General features: G+C 43.7%; 1 protein-coding gene across 7 annotated transcripts in view; it reads left to right on the top strand.

Moving 5' to 3' along the window:
• Positions 1-295: 295 nt before the first annotated feature.
• Positions 296-19,936, top strand: part of LOC105496250 (acyl-CoA synthetase short chain family member 2) — a 52,032-nt gene continuing 32,391 nt past the window's right edge. For 2 of the 7 annotated variants that reach the window (XM_011766468.2, XM_011766467.2), the window contains exons 1-2: positions 2,236-2,469; positions 8,056-8,251. In XM_011766468.2, the coding sequence (XP_011764770.2) occupies positions 2,292-2,469; positions 8,056-8,251 (374 nt within the window). In that variant the 5' untranslated portion in view covers positions 2,236-2,291. Of the gene's footprint in view, positions 447-2,235; positions 2,470-8,055; positions 8,252-19,936 lie in introns of those variants that run through there. The other 5 variants (XM_011766470.2, XM_011766471.2, XM_011766469.2 and 2 more) reach the window with 5 other exon arrangements.

Here is a 19,936-nt window from a genome sequence, read left to right as displayed (position 1 = left end):
GCAACATCTGTGCTCCCTTAGTGGAGTCCATGTACTGTCAGTGAAGTGTGTGTCCCTTCGGTGCAGTGAATGTCTCCTTGATGAAAGTATCTGACCCCTTGGTGGGGTCCATGTCCACTCCAAGAGGTCTGTACTCCTTCAGCAGGCCCTGAGATTCCCGCCCTCCTCAGGTTTGGGCAGACTCTCGGTCTCCCATGGGAAGATTTTTTTTTTCAGCTTAGGGTGTGCAAGGTTTACAGTCAGCTGGGCAAAGAGCAGGGAAGTAGGTGGGAAGGGAGGCTGGGCTAGATGGGGTCACAAGGCCTGTGTAAGCTTCAAGAGGTGGGAGCTGCCTGCTTCAGGCCTCAGAATCACTCTTGCAGTTAGAGATTTAAGAATCCTTCCTGCCTTGACAGCCAGTCTGTGAACTGATGGGTGAGGTGAGTCCTTCTTCATGGTGAGTGCAGGTGAGAGATGGAAGAGGGTCCTGCCTGACTTCTTTCTGGGGTGGAGGGGCTAGAGGGAAGCTAGAGGTAATTAAGCCCAGGTTGTGGTGGTGGTGGTGGGGGTTTCCCTTGGTGAAGTAAAGAGATTGTGAAGGAAAGAAGAGAATGTGGGCTGGGTGCGGTGGCTCATGCCTTTAATCCTAGCACTTTGGGAGCCCAAGGCGGGCAGATCACCTGAGGTCAGGAGTTCAAGATCAGCCTGGACAACATGGTGAAATCCAATCTCTACTAAAAATACAAAAATTAACTAGGCGTGGTGGCGTGCACCTGTAATTCCAGCTACTCGGGAGGCTGAGGCAGGAGAATTGCTTGAATCCAGGAGGCAGAGGTTGCAGTGAGCCGAGATCGAGCCATTGCATTCCAGCCTGGGCGACAGAACAAGAGACTCCGTCTCAAAACAAAAACAAAAAACAAGAATGTGAATGATTTTTCCTATTTGCACAGACTGATATTTTACAAGCCTTAGCTTCAAGCCTGATGAGGAAGTAAAACCAAATCCGTAGTCAAGGAACCTAGCTTTGACCCTAACTTGATCGTCATTTGCTCTCTGACTTTGCACCAGTTCCTTCCCCTTCCTGGGTTTGCCATTTGTGCAATTAGGAAGTGGGTTTATTATAAAAAACCTGAATGTGTCTCCTAGTCTTCACTTATTTTTTTTTTTTTTCTTTTTTTTGAGACAGAGTCTGGCTCTGTCGCCCAGGCTGGAGTGCAGTGGCGCTATTTCGGCTCACTGCAAGCTCCGCCTCCCGGGTTCACTCCATTCTCCTGCCTCAGCCTCCCGAGTAGCTGGGACTACAGGCGCCCGCCACCTCGCCCGGCTATATTTTTGTATCTTTTAGTAGAGACGGGGTTTCACCGTGTTAGCCAGGATGGTCTTGATCTCCTGACCTCGTGATCCGCCAGTCTCGGCCTCCCAAAGTGCTGGGATTACAGGCTTGAGCCACCGCGCCCGGCCTAGTCTTCACTTATTGAGTCTTGTACTTTAGATCTGGATGGAGATTTGTGAAGGCAAGGAGATTGAAGACATGTCCTCATAAGAGGGAGAAAATCTGAGCTGGCTCCAGGGTGAGCAGAGAGGGGGTGCTGTCACCAGAGCATGCCCTCAAGGTCATGGGAGAAGTTTTTCCGGAGGACGGAATGTGGGTGTGGCTCAGAGAAGAGGGAACTAGAGGAAAGGGTGTCACCTGAAAGGGACCCTACCCCACATGGCTTTCCAACTCAATGGGGTGATAGTCAGGACTGTGCAATCAGATGAGGGGGCGGCTCCGCGATAGACCTTACTCAACTCCTCTCCTTAGTCCAGCCCCTTCCCTTTCGATCCCCGCCCTAACCCAACCCTTTATCTGTCACTCCAAGACCCCACCCCACTCTGGTCACTCCACGGCTCTGCCTCCTCTCCTGTCATAACCAGCCGGGTTACTCCCCATCACTCCATGGGCCCACCTCCTCTCCTGTCCCGCCTGGCCCCGCCCCTCCTCTGGCATTCTACGGTTCCACCCTCTCACTTGTCGCACCCGGCCCCGCCCCTTCTGCTTTCACTCTACGGCGTCACTCCTTCCGGCAAGTCAGCTCCGCCCCTATCCCGCGACTTTTCCTTATAGTATTTCTGTCCTTGCTAACCTCGATCCCGCCCCAACCAGGCATGGTCCCGTCCCTCTGGCACCGCCCACCCGCCAGACCAAGCCACGCCCCCACTCGCCAGGCCCCGCCCCTCCTCGGAGGCCCTGCCTCTAGGTCTGCCTGTTTTCCCAGTCCCGGCACCCGCCGCGACCGCAAAGGCGGCCACGGTTCTAGGAACTTGACGTGATGGGGCTTCCTGAGGAGCGGGGCCGGAGCGGCAGCGGCAGTCGGGGCCAGGAGGAAGCGGGAGCCGGAGGCCGGGCGCGGAGTTGGTCTCCGCCGCCCGAGGTCAGCCGCTCCGCGCACGTCCCCTCGCTGCAGCGCTACCGCGAGCTGCACCGGCGCTCCGTGGAGGAGCCGCGGGGTGAGGCCCGGTCCGGGTGGGCCTCGGGGTGTCAGTGAGGAGAGGAGTGGGGGCTCCCTGGGGGAATCTGGGGCTCCCTTGGGAAGCTGAGGGGTCCATGAGGAGATGGAGGTTCTATGAAGGAAGAATTGCGGTTCTTTGAAGATGGAAAAGGGATTCCGGGAGGAGACGAGGCTTACAGGGGAGCTGGGGAGTTCCTGGAGACTTGAAGGGTCCGTGGGGGAGATGTGGGTTTTTGCGAGGAGACGCGAGATTCCGTGAGGGAAGAAGTGAGGTTCGTTGAGGTTGGGACGGGAGGTCGGCCAGGAGAGTGAAAGTTTCGTGGGAAGAGAAGGGGAGTTCCTGAGGCGAAAAGAGGGGTCTCTAAGGGGCGACGGGAGCTTTGAGGGGAGGAGGGCCACCAATAGAACTTTCTTTGCTTCCCTTTCACACCAGCTCGGCCGCTGCCTCCTGAGATCTTTAACTTGTGAACTGTTGAGGGCAATAACGGGTCTGGTTCCCATCTTGGGGTCCTCAGATTAGTAATCAAGAACTGATCTATTTTTAGTATATCGGACATCCCAATAGAAATTACGCGGTATAAGACTCAACGAGTTACTACGATGTCAAGTTGTTTTATTTTTATTTTTTTAACTTGGGCTGGGATTGTATTAATAATAATTCAGAAGTTCTGATAGATGGTTCCATGTCTGTTAAAATGTATGAGGAAAATCGGCTGGCAGCAGTGGCTCACGCCTGTAATCCCAGCACTTTGGGAGGCCGAGGCGGGCGGATCACTTGAAGTCAGGAGTTCGAGACCAGCCTGGCCAACATGGTGAAAACCCCGTCTCCACTAAAAATACAAAAATTAGCCGGGTGTGGTGGCGGGCACCTGTAATCCCAGCTACTCGGGAGGCTGAGACAGGAGAATTGCTTGAACCCAGGAGGCAGAGGTTGCAGTGAACCAAGATCACCTCACTGCACTCCAGCCTGGGCGACAGAGCAAGACTTCGTCTCAAAAAAAAAAAAAAAAAAAAAAAAAAAAGGAAAATCCCCCTACCCTTGCCCTCAGTCTGGGTAAAGGATATATATATATATTGTTTGTTTGTTTGTTTTGAGACAAGGTGTTGCTCTGTCACCCATGCTGGAGTGCAGTAGCTCGTTCTAGGCTCACTATAGCCTCCAACTCCTGGGCTCATGTGATCTTTCCGCTTCAGCCTCCTGGGTAGCTGGGACTACAGGCGGACGCCATGACACCCAGCTAATTTTTTGTACTTTTGGAGAGATGAGGTTTTGTCGTGTTGCCCAGGCTGGTCTTGGACTCCTGGCCTCAGGCTTTCCTCCTGCCTTGGCCTCCCAAAGTGCTGGGATTACATGTGCATGAGCTATCACGCCTGGCCAAGGAGTCAAAATTGCACCCGCATTGGGAAGCAGCATGATGTTTGGTTGTGGGACAAGCATGGGCCATGAATCAAATCCAGAAAAATGTAGATTTAGACCCTGACTCTGCTATTCATTTACTGTGGGGTCTTAAGGCAAATTTTTAAGCCTATCTGAGATTCCTTTTCTTCCATCTATAAGATAGGACTAGTAATACTTGTCTAATGGGTTCGTATGAGGACTAAAGTGTGTAATAAGTAGGCACTATAATATGCCTGATGCACAGTACACATTCAATAAATAGTAGTTAGTCTGATTCAATATAAATTAAGCAATTACCAAGTAATGCAAGACAGGATTCAATCAAGTGTAAAGTGGTGGAGTTGGGATTTGAACCAAGACAGTTTGACTGCAGAATCCATATCCTAATAGCAATGCTATTCCTCTTCCATGACCCCACAGGATGCATTTCACCAAATTCCGTCAAATACAGAATTTCTACCAGGGAAGTAGCCTCCTAGTTTGTCCTCTCTTGCCTAGTTTCACCAACTTCAGTCTTTCCAGTAGATTTATCAAGACACCATTAGATTGATACTATGGAAATATGCTTTCAAATGTCACTGCAAAAACTTTCAATAGTTCCCTGTTTCTGGAAGTTTCTAATTAAAATTCTGCTTTTCTTTTAAGACCTCCAGATAATCTAGCTCCACTCTATCCTTATCTCCCACTACTTGCTACCACTCCCTTCATTCTAGATAGATCATTCTCCTTGATATCCTGGATACACACTTACTCCCACTTTCTTGCCTTTGTTCATTTCCTTCAGCTTCTCTCTACCTAGTCAAACTCCACCGGTTCCAATAGAGCATTCCCTGATTATTCCAATTTATGCTCACCTTTTTCCTCTTCTGAATATCTTTAGTACTTAGAATCTATGCCAATCATCCAGATTCTGACACACACACAGTCTCTACCCAAAAAAAAAAAAAACAAAACAAAACCCAGAGAAACTAAGTGTGCATAAAACTCAGTTTTGTAGCCAAGCATGGTGATGCACGTCTGTAATCCCACTACTCAGGAGGCTAAGGCACGAGAATTGCTTGATCCCAGGGGAAGGAGATTGCAGTGAGCCAAGATTGTGCCACTGCACTCCAGCCTGGGCGACACAGCAAGACCCTGTCTCAAAACAGAAACAAAAACAAAAACACCTCAGCTTTCTTCATTCCTTGTTGATGGACATAAATATGGTTTATAGTTTTATATACTATGTGCCTACTATTATCACTTAAAAATATTTTTGAGTATTTGTATTCTCATTATTAGCTGTGTGGTCCTTGGCAGAGTTTCCTATGCTTCCTGAGCTTCAGTTTTCTCATCTATAAAATTAGGATAATTGATGTATACGCTGTAAGACCATAATGTCATAAAGATTAAATGAGATTAGTCCAGTCCCTGATACATGAATGTCATTTACAAAATACTAGCTCTCATTTGCTTTCTCTTTAATGGCCATTTATTATTCTATGGTATTACTACTTGTATTACTAGTTTTCATCAATTTCTTATTGTTGGGCTATTGGGTTTTTTCCAGTTTCACTATTATAGTGAAACTCTTTACTAATCCCTTTTTTCTTTGTGATTATTTTCTTGAAGTCTATTCCCTGTAGTTGAGATAGCAGAGAAAAGGGTATAAAAAGTTTTATGGGCTGGGCGTGGTGGTCCACACCTGTAATCCCAGCACTTTGGGAGGGCAAGGTGGGCTCCCAAAGCTTGAGCTCAGGAGTTTGAGACCAGCCTGGGTAACATGGCCAAACCCCATTTCTACAAAACAAACAATGTGCGCCTGTAGTTCCAGCTACTGGGAGAGGGGGGAGGGAGCACAGCTGAGATGGGGGGATCACTTGAGCCAGGGAGATGGCGGTTGCAGTGAGCTGAGATCATGCCACTGCACTCCAGCCTGGGTGACAAGAGAGCAAGACTACGAACTGAAAAAAAAAAAAAAAAAGTTTTATGGCTCCTGTCATGCATTGCCTTGTTATCTAATAAGATTGTGCCAATTTCTTACAATGCCGTTATTGTATAAGAGTATCTGTTTTCCCAGGGCCACCCAGACATTGGGCTTAATAATTTTTAAAATTTTTACGAGTTTTCTAGGTATGTAATGGCACCTTGGGGTTGATTTAATTTGGATTTCTTTAATACATTATAGGGTTGTACACTATGTGATTTAACTTTCAGTTATGTTCTGTCTTGTACATTAAAAAATATTTCATGCATTAATCTTATCTCTCCAACTAGATTGTATAAACTGTAAATTGTATAACCTGAAACAAATGACTTAGCTTCTGTGAATTTTATTTCTTATAAAATGAAATGAGGAGGTGATAATCTGTAAGGTTACTTCCATTATTATGGTTCTAATTGCTTCTCTTTCCTCCAACTTGTTTTTTTTTTTTTTTTTTTTTTGAGACAGAGTCTTGCTCTGTTGCCCAGGCTGGAGTACAGTGGCACCATCTCAGCTCACTGCAACCTCCACCTCCCAGGTTCAAACGATTCTCCCTTCTCAGCCTCCTGAGTAGTTGGGATTACAGTCACCCGCCACCAGGCCTGGCTTTTTTTTTTTTTTCTTTTAGTAGAGGCAGGGTTTTCACCATGTTGGCCAGACTGGTCTCGAATTCCTGATTTCAAGTGATCCACCCACCTTGGGCTCCCAAAGTGCTAGGATTACAGGCGTGAGCCACAGTGCCCGGTATCCTCCAACTCTTGATTCAGTACACAGACTATCCTAAATTCTCTGCATTCATATGTTTTACCTGTGGAGTACATTTTCTGCAGAATAGCCAGGCAGATATTTTAAGAATGTAAATTTGATCATGTCACTCTTGCTTAAAACCCTTCAGTGAATTTTCATTGCTCTTCGGATATATACCAAATTCCTTACTATACACAGAATTGCATGATTTGCCCAGTTTATGCATCAATTCCTGCTATTCCTTCCCTTATTCTCAGTGTTTCAGCCTCAAGGAGTTCCTCCTAACATATACCCTTGGTTCTCTCTTATCCCAGAGTAGTCCCTTTTTTTATATGGGAGTGGAGAAAAACTTCTATTCATCTTTCAGATTTTAGCAAAAATGTCTCAAGGAAGTTTAAATCTTGATTTAGTAATTGTGTAACCTTAGACAAGGTATTTAACCTCTCTGAGGCTTGAGTTTCAAGTTTATAAAATGAGAAAAGCCTCCCTCCTAGAGTTGTGGTAAGGATTAAATAAGATAATACATATAAAAAGTTTAAAGAAACATTTGGCACATAGTGAATAACACTTATACAAGTAGAAGCTGGAGAAAGAGATGTTCAATATATAATTGCTGAGAGAGAATGCACAAATTAAGAAAGAGTTGGTCATGGAAGGTTCTGTGGATAAATAAGTTTTTCCTTTCACTAATTACTTCATTAAAAAATTTACTTTCATCTAGTTAGAGGGTGAAAATAATTGTACTTGATTTCAGCAGGACTCAGTGGTGTGTACCTATAATCCCAGCTACTTGGGAGGCTGAGGCTGGAAGATACCTGAGTCCAGGAGTTCAGGACAAGCCTGGGCAACAGCAACAAAAAATTACCGATTGCCTATTGTGTGCTAGGCATTGTGCTAGTACTAGGTGGCTCTGATTTTAATAGATGGTAAAAAATGAGTAGGCAGTCTTGAGGACAGGAGGAAGAATTTGAGTCAACATTCAGCCCAGGAGAACAGAAGATGGGTTAGAAGAGTGGTGGATGCTGGCCGGGCACGGTGGCTCATGCCTTTAATCCCAGCACTTTGGGAGGCTGAGGTGAGCAGATCACGAGGTCAGGAGTTCGAGAACAGCCTGGCTAACATACTGAAACCCTGTCTCTACTAAAAATACAAAAATTAGCCAGGCATGGTGGTACCTGCCTATAGTCCCAGCTACTCGGGAGGCTGAGGCAGGAGAATTGCTTGAACCCGGGAGGCAGAGGTTGTAGTGAGCCGAGATTGGGCCACTGTACTCCAGCCTGGATGTCATAGCGAGACTCCGTCTCAAAAAAAAAAAAAGAGGTGGGTGCTAAGATTAGACAGGTAAAGAAGGGACCCAGGTGGTGGGTCCTAGGGCAGGGAAGTTATAACTTGGTCCTGTGTTAGACTGGTAAGCCTTCTGAGGCTAAATATGTCTGAGAAGATTAATGATATCTGGGCTTCCATTTCTATTGCAGAATTCTGGGGAGACATTGCCAAGGAATTTTACTGGAAGACTCCATGCCCTGGCCCATTCCTTCGGTACAACTTTGATGTGACTAAAGGGAAAATCTTCATTGAGTGGATGAAAGGAGCAAGTACCAACATCTGCTACAATGTACTGGATCGAAATGTCCATGAGAAAAAGCTTGGAGATAAAGTTGCTTTTTACTGGTAAAAATATCTATCTTATACTTGGTGGCAGATAAAAACACTCATTTGATACTTACAACAACCCAGCAGAGTAAGCAAAGTGTCATCAACTTAATATCTCAGGTGAGGAAAAATACCTCAAGGAAGTTACATGACTTCCTTCAGATCACATAACTAGTACGTGACAGAGCTGACATTCAAAGCCAAGTGTCCTGACTTCTACTCTAGTGTTCTTGGCTTTGCAGTTGAAGAGGGAGAAAGGGCACTGGCAAATGGAAGAGAACAGGACTGAGTAGCTTTCTTCCTCATTCTTGCTTTGGAAGAAAAATAGTATTGGGTTTTTCACCACCTCTACTATCACTATCGTTCTCATTATCTTTTACAGAGCTGTGTGCCAGAAACTATGCTTAAGTGCTTAACAAATATTATCTCCTTTGATGCTTATAATAATTATGAAAGCACCATTTGTTTTCCTTATTTTATATAGGCGAAAACTGAAATTCTGAGAAGTCAAGTGACATATCTGAAGTGAAACAACTAGCTAGAAGCAAGGCTGAGATTCAAACCTAGGCAGTATAATTACAGAGCTTATACACAACCATGACACTCTATTACTCCTCTAATTCCTTACCTTGGCCTCTCAACAGCTTTGTAAAATAGAAATTCTTAGTTTCATTTTACAGGTGAACAAATGAAGCATTGAAGGGTTATATAGTGAATAAGGTCATAGAGTGAACAAGTGGTAGAGCCAGAATTCAAGCTCAAGTCTGCCTGACTCCTTGCTTGTACCACTAGGCCATGCGGCCTCCCCAGCAGGAAATTTCTAAGACTGCTTCTCCCAGGAATTTAGCTGTCTAGGAGATACTACTATACCAAATCCAAATAGGACTTTGAAATTCCAATAATTGGGGTGTTGCTTCTGCCACAACCTATGAGCACTCAGAATTGATCTATTTTTTTCTGAGACAGGATCTTGCTCTGTTGCCCAGGCTGGAGTGCAGTGGCATGATCTTGGCTCACTGCAACCTCTGCCTCTGCCTCCCCTGCTCAAGCAATGCTCCCACGTCAGCCTCCTGAGTAGGTGGGACTACAGGCACGCACCACCACGTTTGGCTAATTTTTGTACTTTGTATTTTGTATTTAGTATTTTTTGTAATGATGGGGTTTCACCACGTTGCCCAGGCTGTTCTTGAACTCCTGAACTCAAGCGATCCGCCTGCCTTGGCCTCCCAAAGTGCTGGGATTAGCATGAGCCACCATGTCTGGCCTGATTAATTTTTTAAGCTAGCCAATAGGAGCAGCTTGGATCATTCATAGGAGAGTTAAATTGGAACTCACTCAATATCTTTGCCCAGTTTTTGTGATATATTGAGAAGAGCCTTAACCTGAGAGACAGGAAATTTAGGTTCTCCTTTCAACTCTGCCATTAACATGTTGTTTAACCACAGACAACGCATTTAACTAAGAGTCAGTTTCTTCTTTCATAAAATGGGGATAATAATTCTACCCTTGTTTTTCTCACTACATTGTTGTAAGAATCAAATGAGATAACGTTGTAGAAGCACTTATTTGTTTATTGGAAAACACTGTATAGGTGTGAGTGGTCTATTATTGTATTACCATTGCTTAGTTGGGGGCTACTTTGCCACTGAAATTCACTGTCCATTGTGTCTGTTGAGACTCTCTTTAGCTTCTGCTTTAGAGCTTTATGCTTGAGCTCCAGCCAACACTTGGGCTCATTTCCCAGGCTCTTTAAAGATCAGAAAACCTTTAAAGATCTTCAAAGGAGGCCGGGCATGGTGGCTCATGCCTGTAATCCCAGCACTTTGGGAGGCTGAGGCAAGAGGGTTACTTGAGCTTAGGAGTTCGAGACCAGCCTGGGCAACATGGTGAAACTCCCACTCTACATAAAAGACAAAAATTAGCTGGGCATGGTGGTGCGTGCCTGTAGTCCCAGCTACTTGAAAGGCTGTGGTGGGAGGACTGCTTGAGCCCAGGAGGCGGAGGTTGCAGTGAGCAGAGATCACACCATTGTACTCCAGCCTGGGCAACAGAGCAAGACCCTGTCTCAAAAAGTAATAATAAAAATAAAATAAGAAAAATAAAAAGAGAAAAAAAAGATCTTAAAAGGAAATGCTTGTATCTGAATTTGTTCCCTGGTTTGAAAGAACTCAGGTGCCTAATGAAAAACAGAATATACAGGCCAGAGTTTTCAATCAGAATCCTGAGAGTTTTCCAGAATCCTGAGGCCCTTTCTTTCTAGAGGCACCAGTTCCCCTGGACAGGCTTTGGAGAGCCTCTCTTTCCCCATCTGTAAAATGAGAGTAGACTAGATCAGCGTTTTCCAAAGAATTCTTCAGGAACCACTAATTACTGGAGATATTAGTAGGGGGCTTTTTAATTCATAAAATGTTTCAGTCTGAGAAACATCACATAATAAATTGCCTTTGTGTGAGATTCCTAATGTATATTAGCATAGTAAAATCTCCAAGAAGTCCTACATTAGAGATACCTGATTAATTTTGTTTAACATATGATTTCCTGAACTTATTTAAGCCCCAAACACTTTTTGCCAGCATGCTATTGACATCACAAGAAGCAGTATTCCATGGAACACCCATTGGGGAAGCACTGGATTAAATAATCTCTAAATTAATTTCCAGTGCAAAATTCTGTAACTCAAAAAAACAAGACATCCTTACTCCATTTTTACATTGGTCACTCCCTCAACAAGAATTGTTAAAGATATTGGATACTCAGGGCTGCGTTAGGCATTAGGGATATACGGGTAAAAAGGCAAGAGACAAGTACCATATAGGCAATTACTATTTAATTATTTTATGTTTATAGTAAAGCAAAAGCAAAATACAAATTATTATAAGAAAGTAAAGTGCAAATATGCCAGATATGTGGTTACTTCCTTTTGTTACCTCTGTATTTTTTTTTTTTTTTTTTTTTTTTTTTGAGACGGAGTCTCGCTCTGTCGCCCAGGCTGGAGTGCAGTGGCGTGATCTCGGCTCACTGCAAGCTCCGCCTCCCGGGTTCACGCCATTCTCCCGCCTCAGCCTCCCAAGTAGCTGGGACTACAGGCGCCCGCCACCACGCCCTGCTAGTTTTTTGTATTTTTAGTAGAGACGGGGTTTCACCATGTTAGCCAGGATAGTCTCGATCTCCTGACCTCGTGATCCACCCACCTCGGCCTCCCAAAGTGCTGGGATTACAGGCTTGAGCCACCGCGCCCGGCCACCTCTGTATTTTTAAAGGATATGCTTATACTGCTATTTTTCATCATTTTTAAAGAAAGTATTGATTTCTTACTATGATAGATGAGAATTTAGTTCTTATATACCTGTCTAACTTCCTTCTCTCTTCTTCTCAATATAATTAAAGCTGTTTTCTAGTTAATTTAAAACCAGTTTACATCAGAATAGCATATTATGGTATGCTGTACATTTCCTTTTATGTACAGATTTTTATTTACTCTGAAGTTAATAATTGCTTACCGAGCTGGGCGCAGTGGCTCATGCCTGTAATCCCAACACTTTGGGAGGCTGAGGCCCAGGCAGATCACCTGAGGTCAGGAGTTCGAGACAAGCCTGGCCAATGTGGTGAAATCTCATCTCTACTAAAAATACAAAAAAAATTAGCTGGGCATGATGGTGCACATCTGTAGTCCCAGCTACTTGGGAGTCTGAGGCAGAAGAATCACTTGAACCTGGGAGGCAGAGGTTGCAGTGAGCCAAGATCACGCTGCCGCACTCCAGCCTGGGTGACGGAGCGAGACTCTGTCTCAAAAAAACAATAAATAATAATAATAATAATTGCTTACCATTTTTGTCTTGTACTGTTGAAGCCTTTATCATATATTTAATATTTTCCAAACTCACTATCATATGAAGTCCTCCTTTTCCTCCCAAAGTTCTCCCTCTTGGAGCTCACCTTCTTTCTGCTCTAATTCTTACTAAGGCTTTTAAAAATGACATCTTTTCCATGATTCATTCCAATTGATATACTTCTTATAGAAACACATTATGTCTTTCTTCTTAATTTTATGTCATTTAGATAGCTATGGTGGCATTAACAAGCCACATTTGTAGCTCGTGTCTTGTTTTGGAACATGCATTGTATAGATACTGAAATTATCCACAAAGGAAGTGGTGTTCTTAGGAAAGTACTCCCATTATCCAAAATAGAACCATATTAAGGAATAATTTGGCCTTTTACTTTTGGCTTGACACATTGCAAATGTTCATGGAATAGTAGTGTTTTTAGAATTTGAAGTGACTGTTAGAGTCCATCTAGGCCAACTCTCTTCAAAGATTGGTAGATTAAGGGACAAAGAAGCTAAGTGATTTGCCTGAGGGTCATACACCTGTTTGAAGACAGAACTGAGACTAATCTCCAGATACTCTCACTCCTAGTCAACTATTTTTTTTCACTCATGACACTACCTCATTATTCTAGTAGTCCAGCACTTGGCTATGACAGATAAAAAGAGAAAGTAGCCACATTAGCCAAATTGATTTAAATTAACTTTAAAATATCAGATAAAATGTGTTATTAGGTTTGAATGTCCCAGACCCTAATCTCATGGAATTTACATTCTATTTGGAAAGACCAAATAGATTGACTGGGCACAGTGGCTCATGCCTGTAATCCCAGCACTTTGGAAGGCCAAGGCAAGTGGATCACCTGAGGTCAGGAGTTCGAGACCAGCCTGGCCAACATGGTGAAACCCTGTCTCTACTAAAAATACAAAAATCAGCTGGGTGTGGTGGCGGGTGCCTGTAATTGCAGCTACTTGGGAGGCTGAGGCAGGAGAATGGCTTGAACCCAGGGGGCGGATGTTGTAATGAGCCGAGATCGTGCCATTGCATTCCACCCTGGGCGACGAGAGTGAAACTCCATCTCAAAAACAAAGCAAAACAAAACAAAACAAATAGATCTACATAAAAACAGCCTGGGCCAGGCACAGTGGCTCACGCCTGTAATCCCAACACTTTGGGAGGCTGAGGTGGGCTGATCACCTTAGGTCAGGAGTTCAAGACCAGCCTGGCCAACAAGACGAAACCCCATCTCTACTAAAAATACAAAAATTAGCCGGGTATGGTGGTGCACTCCTGTAATCCCAGCTACTTGGGAGGCTGAGACAGGAGAATTGCTTGAACCCAGGAGACAGAGGTTGTTGTGAGCTGAGATCATGCCAATGTACGCCAGCCTGGGCAACAGAGCAAGACTCCATCAAAAAAAAAAAAAAAAAAGCCTGAAAAGAGTTATGGACCAAACTGCAAAGAGCTACTTACACAAATAGTTCATAGAAAGGAGAAAGCCTTATAGGGAGGCAGGATAACATAAAGATTGGGAGAATGGGTGTTTTGGTGTCAGACTAACCTAGTTTGAGTCCTATTTTTGCCACTAATTAGCTGTCTGATCTTGGGCAAGTTACTTAACCTCTTTGAACCTCAGTTTTCTCAACTGTTAAACATGGATAAAAATAGCTTTTATCTCATGGAGTTGTCAGTTTTGTAAGATTGAATAGGATAAAAAAAAACCATGTGCCAAATTCCTGGCACACTGAATGCACGTAAATATTAACCACCACAATTATTTATGTTGGAACAGTGAGAAGACCAAGCGTGTTTAGAGTAAAAAGTTTATGCGGGGAACAATTTATTCATTCAATAAATGCTGACTAAGAACTTATTATGTGCCAGGCACTATTCTAAACAAAGTTCTTGCCCTCATGGAGGTTATAGTCCAGCTTGAGGAGACAGACAATAAACACAGAAACCATAAGTATATGACAGGTAATGATGAGTACTATAGAAAAATATAGAGCAGAGCAAGGAGAAATGGAAGTGACAGTGCAGAGTGGGAGCTGATAAGGAAAGAACCTTTTGATAAAGATGACATTTGAGCAGAGATCTGAAGGAAAGTTGGAGTGTGCTACACAGATAGTTGGGGTAGGGAGGGGAAATGTTCCAGGTTGACGGAAGAACAAATGTGCTGCTGCCTGGTGTGTTTGAAGACTAGCTAGGAAGTTAGTGTAGCTAAAACAGTGTGAACTAGGGAAGAGAGAGTAGTATTGACACCAGCAGGATATTAGGTCAAGTCACATCTTGAAAGCTAATATAGACTTTGGCCTTTTATTCATGGTGAAATGGGAAACCACTAGACAATCTTTTTTTGTTGTTGTTGAGACGGAGTCTTGCTCTGTTGCCCAGGCTGGAGTGCAATGGTGTGATCTTGGCTCACTGCACCCTCCATCACATCTGGCTAATATTTTTTATTTTTGAGACAGAGTCTCACTGTATTGCCCAGGCTGGAGTGCAGTGGCGTAATCTTCACTCACTGCAAGCTCTGCCTCCTGGGTTCATGCCATTCTCTTGCCTCAGTCTCCCGAGTAGCTGGGACTACAGGTGCCCACCACCACACCCGGCTAATTTTTTGTATTTTTAGTAGAGATGGGGTTTCACCATCTTAGCCAGGATGGTCTTGATCTCTTGACCTCATGATCCACCTGCCTTGGCCTCCCAAAGTGCTGGGATTACAGGTATGTGCCACCGTGCCTGGCCAATTTTTGTATTTTTAGTAGAGACGGGTTTTCACCATGTTGGCCAGGCTGGTCTCGAACTCCTGACCTTGTGACCTGCCCACCTCGGCCTCCCAAAGTGCTGGGGTTACAGGCATGAGCCACCATGCCCACCCACACCACTAGACAATCTTAAACATAGACGTGATAATGATTTGGCTTCTATTTAGGCTCTATCTTTTATATTAAGAAGAGACTGTAGAAGGGGAAAAGTAGAAGTAGGGAGACCAGTTAAGAGGCTATTGTAGAAATCGAGGTGATAGATTGTGGTGATTTAGACCATAGGAGTAGTCATGAAGATGGTTAGATGTGGTCAAATTCTGGATCTATTTTGAATGAAGAAGCCATGGAATTTGCTAACTTGGATTGGGTATGGGGAGTGAAAGAGGAGTCAAGGTTGTCATCAACAGCGGATGAGGTCCAGGTAAAGGAGATCTTGACTATTTTTGGAGATCTGTGAAAGGATTGCATGCAGGGGAATGTAGAAGTCACAGCAGAGGTTAAGAGGATCATCTGGATACAAATGGAAATGGGAATGTGAAGCCAGAGAACTGAGAGTTTGTTATTGAGTTCTGAACTGTGATGCTGCTGGTGGGAATGGAATGGAACAATGAAATTTTAGAGTGATTTAGTAAGTTTACATTAATTTAATCTGTATAAAGGGCTTGGTGCTTGGCAAAAAGTGTATTAGCTATTTTTTCATTATGGAAAGAAACCAGCACAGGTAGCTAGGTGTGTAGATGGTGAAGAGACGGGGAGAAAGTGAGAGGAAAGAGTCAAGGATTCTCTTAATCTGTATAAACACTGCCTCTTTTGAAGGCACACATTCATCTGATTCAAGGGCTAAATTTGCCCTTCAAAATACAGACTTTGGTTCCAACCCTCTCGTGCTGTCTTCCCCCTGGTGTGGCAGATAAATATATTAGTGGGGGTGCATGTGTATATGTATGAGAAAATGATCAGTGACAAAGTATTGGGATAGTCATTCAGGGAGAGAGAGTCAGTGAGGGTGTTAGAGGTAGCTGAAGGAGTGGAAGGGAGTTAGCTAGTTAAAGGAACACTGGGGGACTGTTGGGGATTTGGGGGATTAAGTAAAAGGTTTATAAGGAGAGGGTGGAAAGAGTGGTTGATGGCTGATATTCTGGTCATTTATACTAGCTGCTCAATCTCTACTTTTTCTAGAAGTCCCCAGTCACCAAAGCCCAACACATTTGGTATCGTTGATTCCTTCCATTGTTTGCTTTGCTTTGTGTTTCCTAAGGTTGTCATTATCTCTGAGCCACCTAAATCCCCACCCTCAGCTGAAATCACTGCTGTCTCTTCATGGCTCTCACTATATTTCAGTCCTTCTTCAGGAACTGGAGCTTTTGAGAATAAGACAACTTTAGGAGTGACCCTAGGACAGAAGCTCTGCTCTCAGGATCCTTATATGCTCCTGAATATGAATTCCATAGTATGACATTTGGAGCTGCCCAGATCCTTGTAGGCATATGTGTGTGTGTGTGTGTGTATTTGAGGCAAAAAAAAAAAAAAAAAAAAAAAAAAAATTCCCTACCTCCCCATATCACTGAAGTGAACTCCAGAATATGGACCTAGATAATTTAGAGTCCCTCGACATGAATGATAGGACAATACACTCTAGGGCTCTGATTTTCCCTATCACCTTTACAGATCTCCTTGTCAAAACATGGGCTTCCCTCACCTTCTCAACCATCCCTACCTTCTCAAATACACACACTATATCTATATCTTCACTAGTTTCACAACAGCATGTCTGTTGATTAAGATATGCTTGGTAAAGAAAAACACTCATTTTAAGAAAGATGACTTCAGACCATTCTCTTCCTCTTTCTGGGCCTTCTCTTTGTAGGCATGATGGGAAATGCACTACAGATACTCTGCAGGGTCCCTTTCATCTCTAATATTCCAGAATTCTCTGACTGTTTCTGAAGAGAGGAAGCAGTTTTTAGAAGTTCTGTTGCAACCTGTAGTGACTCTGTGGTGACTCAGTAGGTGGGTTGAATTTCTGTTGCGATGGTAAGAACGACGGAGGATTTTGTTTTTATTTATTTTTTTCTATAATGATGTTGACAACATAAAGTGAGAATTTTAGAAGGTTTGGAATGAACGGGCTGAGGAAGGAGTCTGCTCCCCTTGCCTGAGGGTTGTTTGTGGCTGGTATCATAAATACTCAAAGCTAATGCGAGATACATGGGAAATACCTGCTGTTGGGAACAGTCTTTCTCCACTTGAATCAGGTGAGCAGATTGTGGAGGAGAGCTGGAGGATTTCATGTTTAAGGTGGATTTCTAACCTGCTTCTCTCATTTCTCCCTGTGTTTTATGACCTTTGACACTTTACAGAACCCCTCCCTAAAGTGGTGAAAATGAGACAAGTAGGCTGTGCTTTCCGAGTCACTTTTTTGGAAGTAGATGGCATATGAATAATAACTGTATTACTCTGAAGACTCTGTCTTGAGGCCTGTTTCAGTGTCCTGAGCTTCATATCAGCTACTTGAGTTTGTGTCTGGGCCAACTTCTTATACTGGTGTGTTCAGTAAACATTTAATGAAAAGAATGGCTTTAGTAAATGCCCTTTTCTAAGCCTTCTTTTTCCCACTTATAAACTGTTAGGGATGTACAGGACACTTGCTTAAGTTACTTCTGGCACTGACCTTCAGAATTTCTGTCACAAATGTAGGGAACTGCCTGGATAAGTTCCCTACATTTCTGGGAGAAGTTAGGGGAGAGGAGGAACTGGCCTCCTCTCCTTTGAAGATACTAGATGGTCAGATGGGAGCAGGAGTTCTTGCCTTATGGCAACCCCACATTTATAACAATTAACTCAGAAGGCCTGGAGTTGAGGATGGGCCTTCCCCCACTTCCTGGATTTGGTTTGGGAGAGGTTGGGCACTGGTAATGATCCCCAGTGTCTCACACCTTGAACCTCTGAGAATTCAAGACTCTCAGTTTCAGACCTTAGAGGTCATTTGTTCTAATTCCCATATAAATCAGGAATTGTACTACCAATATCCCAATACCTAACAATCCCCGTAAGTTATCATTCTGATTCTGGGTCATTGTGATTCAATTCCTGCATCTCTACCTTAATACTTACTAGTTAGGCAAGTTACCTCACCTCTTTAAACCTCAATTTTTCATGTCTGTAAAATGGAAATAATAACAAGTCCTGTGACATAGATTATTGTAAGGAAGAATTGGAATAATCTATATAAAGGGCTTAGTGCTTGGCAAAAAGTGTATTAGCTATTTTTATTATTATGCCGAAACCCTATACCTAAAACAGGTAACAGCAGTGCTGATCTTGTTGGAGCATGGATTGGAGGCGTAGAGCCACATTCTGTAGGCTTCTCCACCCTGTCACTGTGTTCCCTGTGAGGTGTGTGTCTGGAATCCCTAGGGATTTGCAAAGCTCAGTTTGAAAACCCCTGATCTAGTCCAGTGTTCTTGTTTTATAAATGAGGTGATACTGAGTCCACATTCTCAGGTTCCTCATATGATGTGGCTTCCTAAACAACCACGTCAGTCTCCCCTGGATATACTTTAGTTGGCCAATATCTCTCATTAAGTATTCCAGCCATGGTCTGCCTTGAACAGAGTACTATTACCATTCTTTGACTTTACAAATCTAAGATTACATTAGCCTCATTGACAGCCTCACTCTCCACTCAGTTTATAATCTCTCATAATACTTAGGATTTTTCTTTTCTTTCTCTCCTTCCTTCCTCCTTCCTCCTTTCCTTTCCTTTCCTTTCCTTTCCTTTCCTTTCCTTTCCTTTCCTTTCCTTTCCTTTCCTTTCCTTTCTCCTTTCCTTTCTCCTTTCCTTTCTCCTTTCCTTTCTCCTTTCCTTTCCTTTCCTTTCCTTTCTCTTTGTCTTGCTCTATTGCTCAGGCTGGTGTGCAGTGGTGTGATTGTGGCCCACTGTAGACTCAAACTCCAAGGTTCAAGTGATCCTTCCACCTCAGCCTCCTGAGTAGCTAGGACCACAGGCATGCACCACCATACCTGGCTAATTTTATTTTTATTTTTATTTTGAGACAGAGTTTTGCTCTTGTTGCCCAGGTTGGAGTGCAATGGTGGGATCTTAGCTCATGAGCTCATGGTAACATCCGCCTCCTGGGTTCAAACAACTCTCCTGCTTCAGCCTCCCGAGTATCTGGGACTACAGGCACACAGCACCATGCCCGGCTAATTTTTTTTTTTTTTTTTTTTTTTTTTTTTTTTGTATTTTTAGTGGAGATGGGGTTTTGCCATGTTGGCCAGGCTGGTCTCAAATTCCTGACCTCAGGTAAGCTTCCTGCTTCGGCCTCCCAAAGTGCTGGGATCACAGACGTGAGCCACCGTGCCTGGCCAGCTTGGAATTTTGAATTAGAGAAGGTACAAGAGAAGACTGCAAAATCTCAGACATAAGAGGGTCTTGGACTTACTTGTTATCTCTTTTTGGGATATAAAGTTTTTAGAACAGCCCTCTTGTAGGGTTCTAAGGTCTGGTCTACTTATTGAAAGCCTTATGGTTTTACTATCATGGAGCATCATTATTTTATTTAAATAAAATAAATACAACCCTGAAACTGTTCACCCCAGAATACATTACACACAGAGTTGCCCATACAGAAAACATCTCTAGAGCATATGAACACCTGCATTTCTAATTGTGATTTTTTGACCAGAGACTAATTTTTGAAACCAATGTTTGCTTCTTTTTGACCATGATATTTTAATACATGTAAATCTATCCAAAGGAGCAGTCACAGAGGGTTCTTGTTGAACTTTAGTTTCAGAGCTGCTTTTGAGGATGGCTATTTGAGGTGTCCTCCAAACTGACACATATAGTGAGTTAGAGAATCTGCCAGGCACAGTGGCTCATGCCTGTAATCCCAGAACTTTGGGAGACTGAGGAGGGAGGATCACTGAGCTCAGGAGTTTGAGATCAGCCTGGGAAACACAGGTAGACCCCTTCTCTACAAAAAATTTAAAAATTAGGCTCGGCGTGGTGGCTCACACCTGTAATCCCAACTATTCAGGAGGCTGAGGCAGGAGAATCTATTGAACCTAGGAGGCAGAGGTCGAAGTGAGCCAAGATCATGCCACTG

The sequence above is a fragment of the Macaca nemestrina genome, chromosome 15 (genome assembly GCF_043159975.1).
Source record: "Macaca nemestrina isolate mMacNem1 chromosome 15, mMacNem.hap1, whole genome shotgun sequence".
NCBI lineage: Eukaryota > Metazoa > Chordata > Mammalia > Primates > Cercopithecidae > Macaca > Macaca nemestrina.
This window is presented reverse-complemented; position numbering and strand designations above follow the sequence as displayed.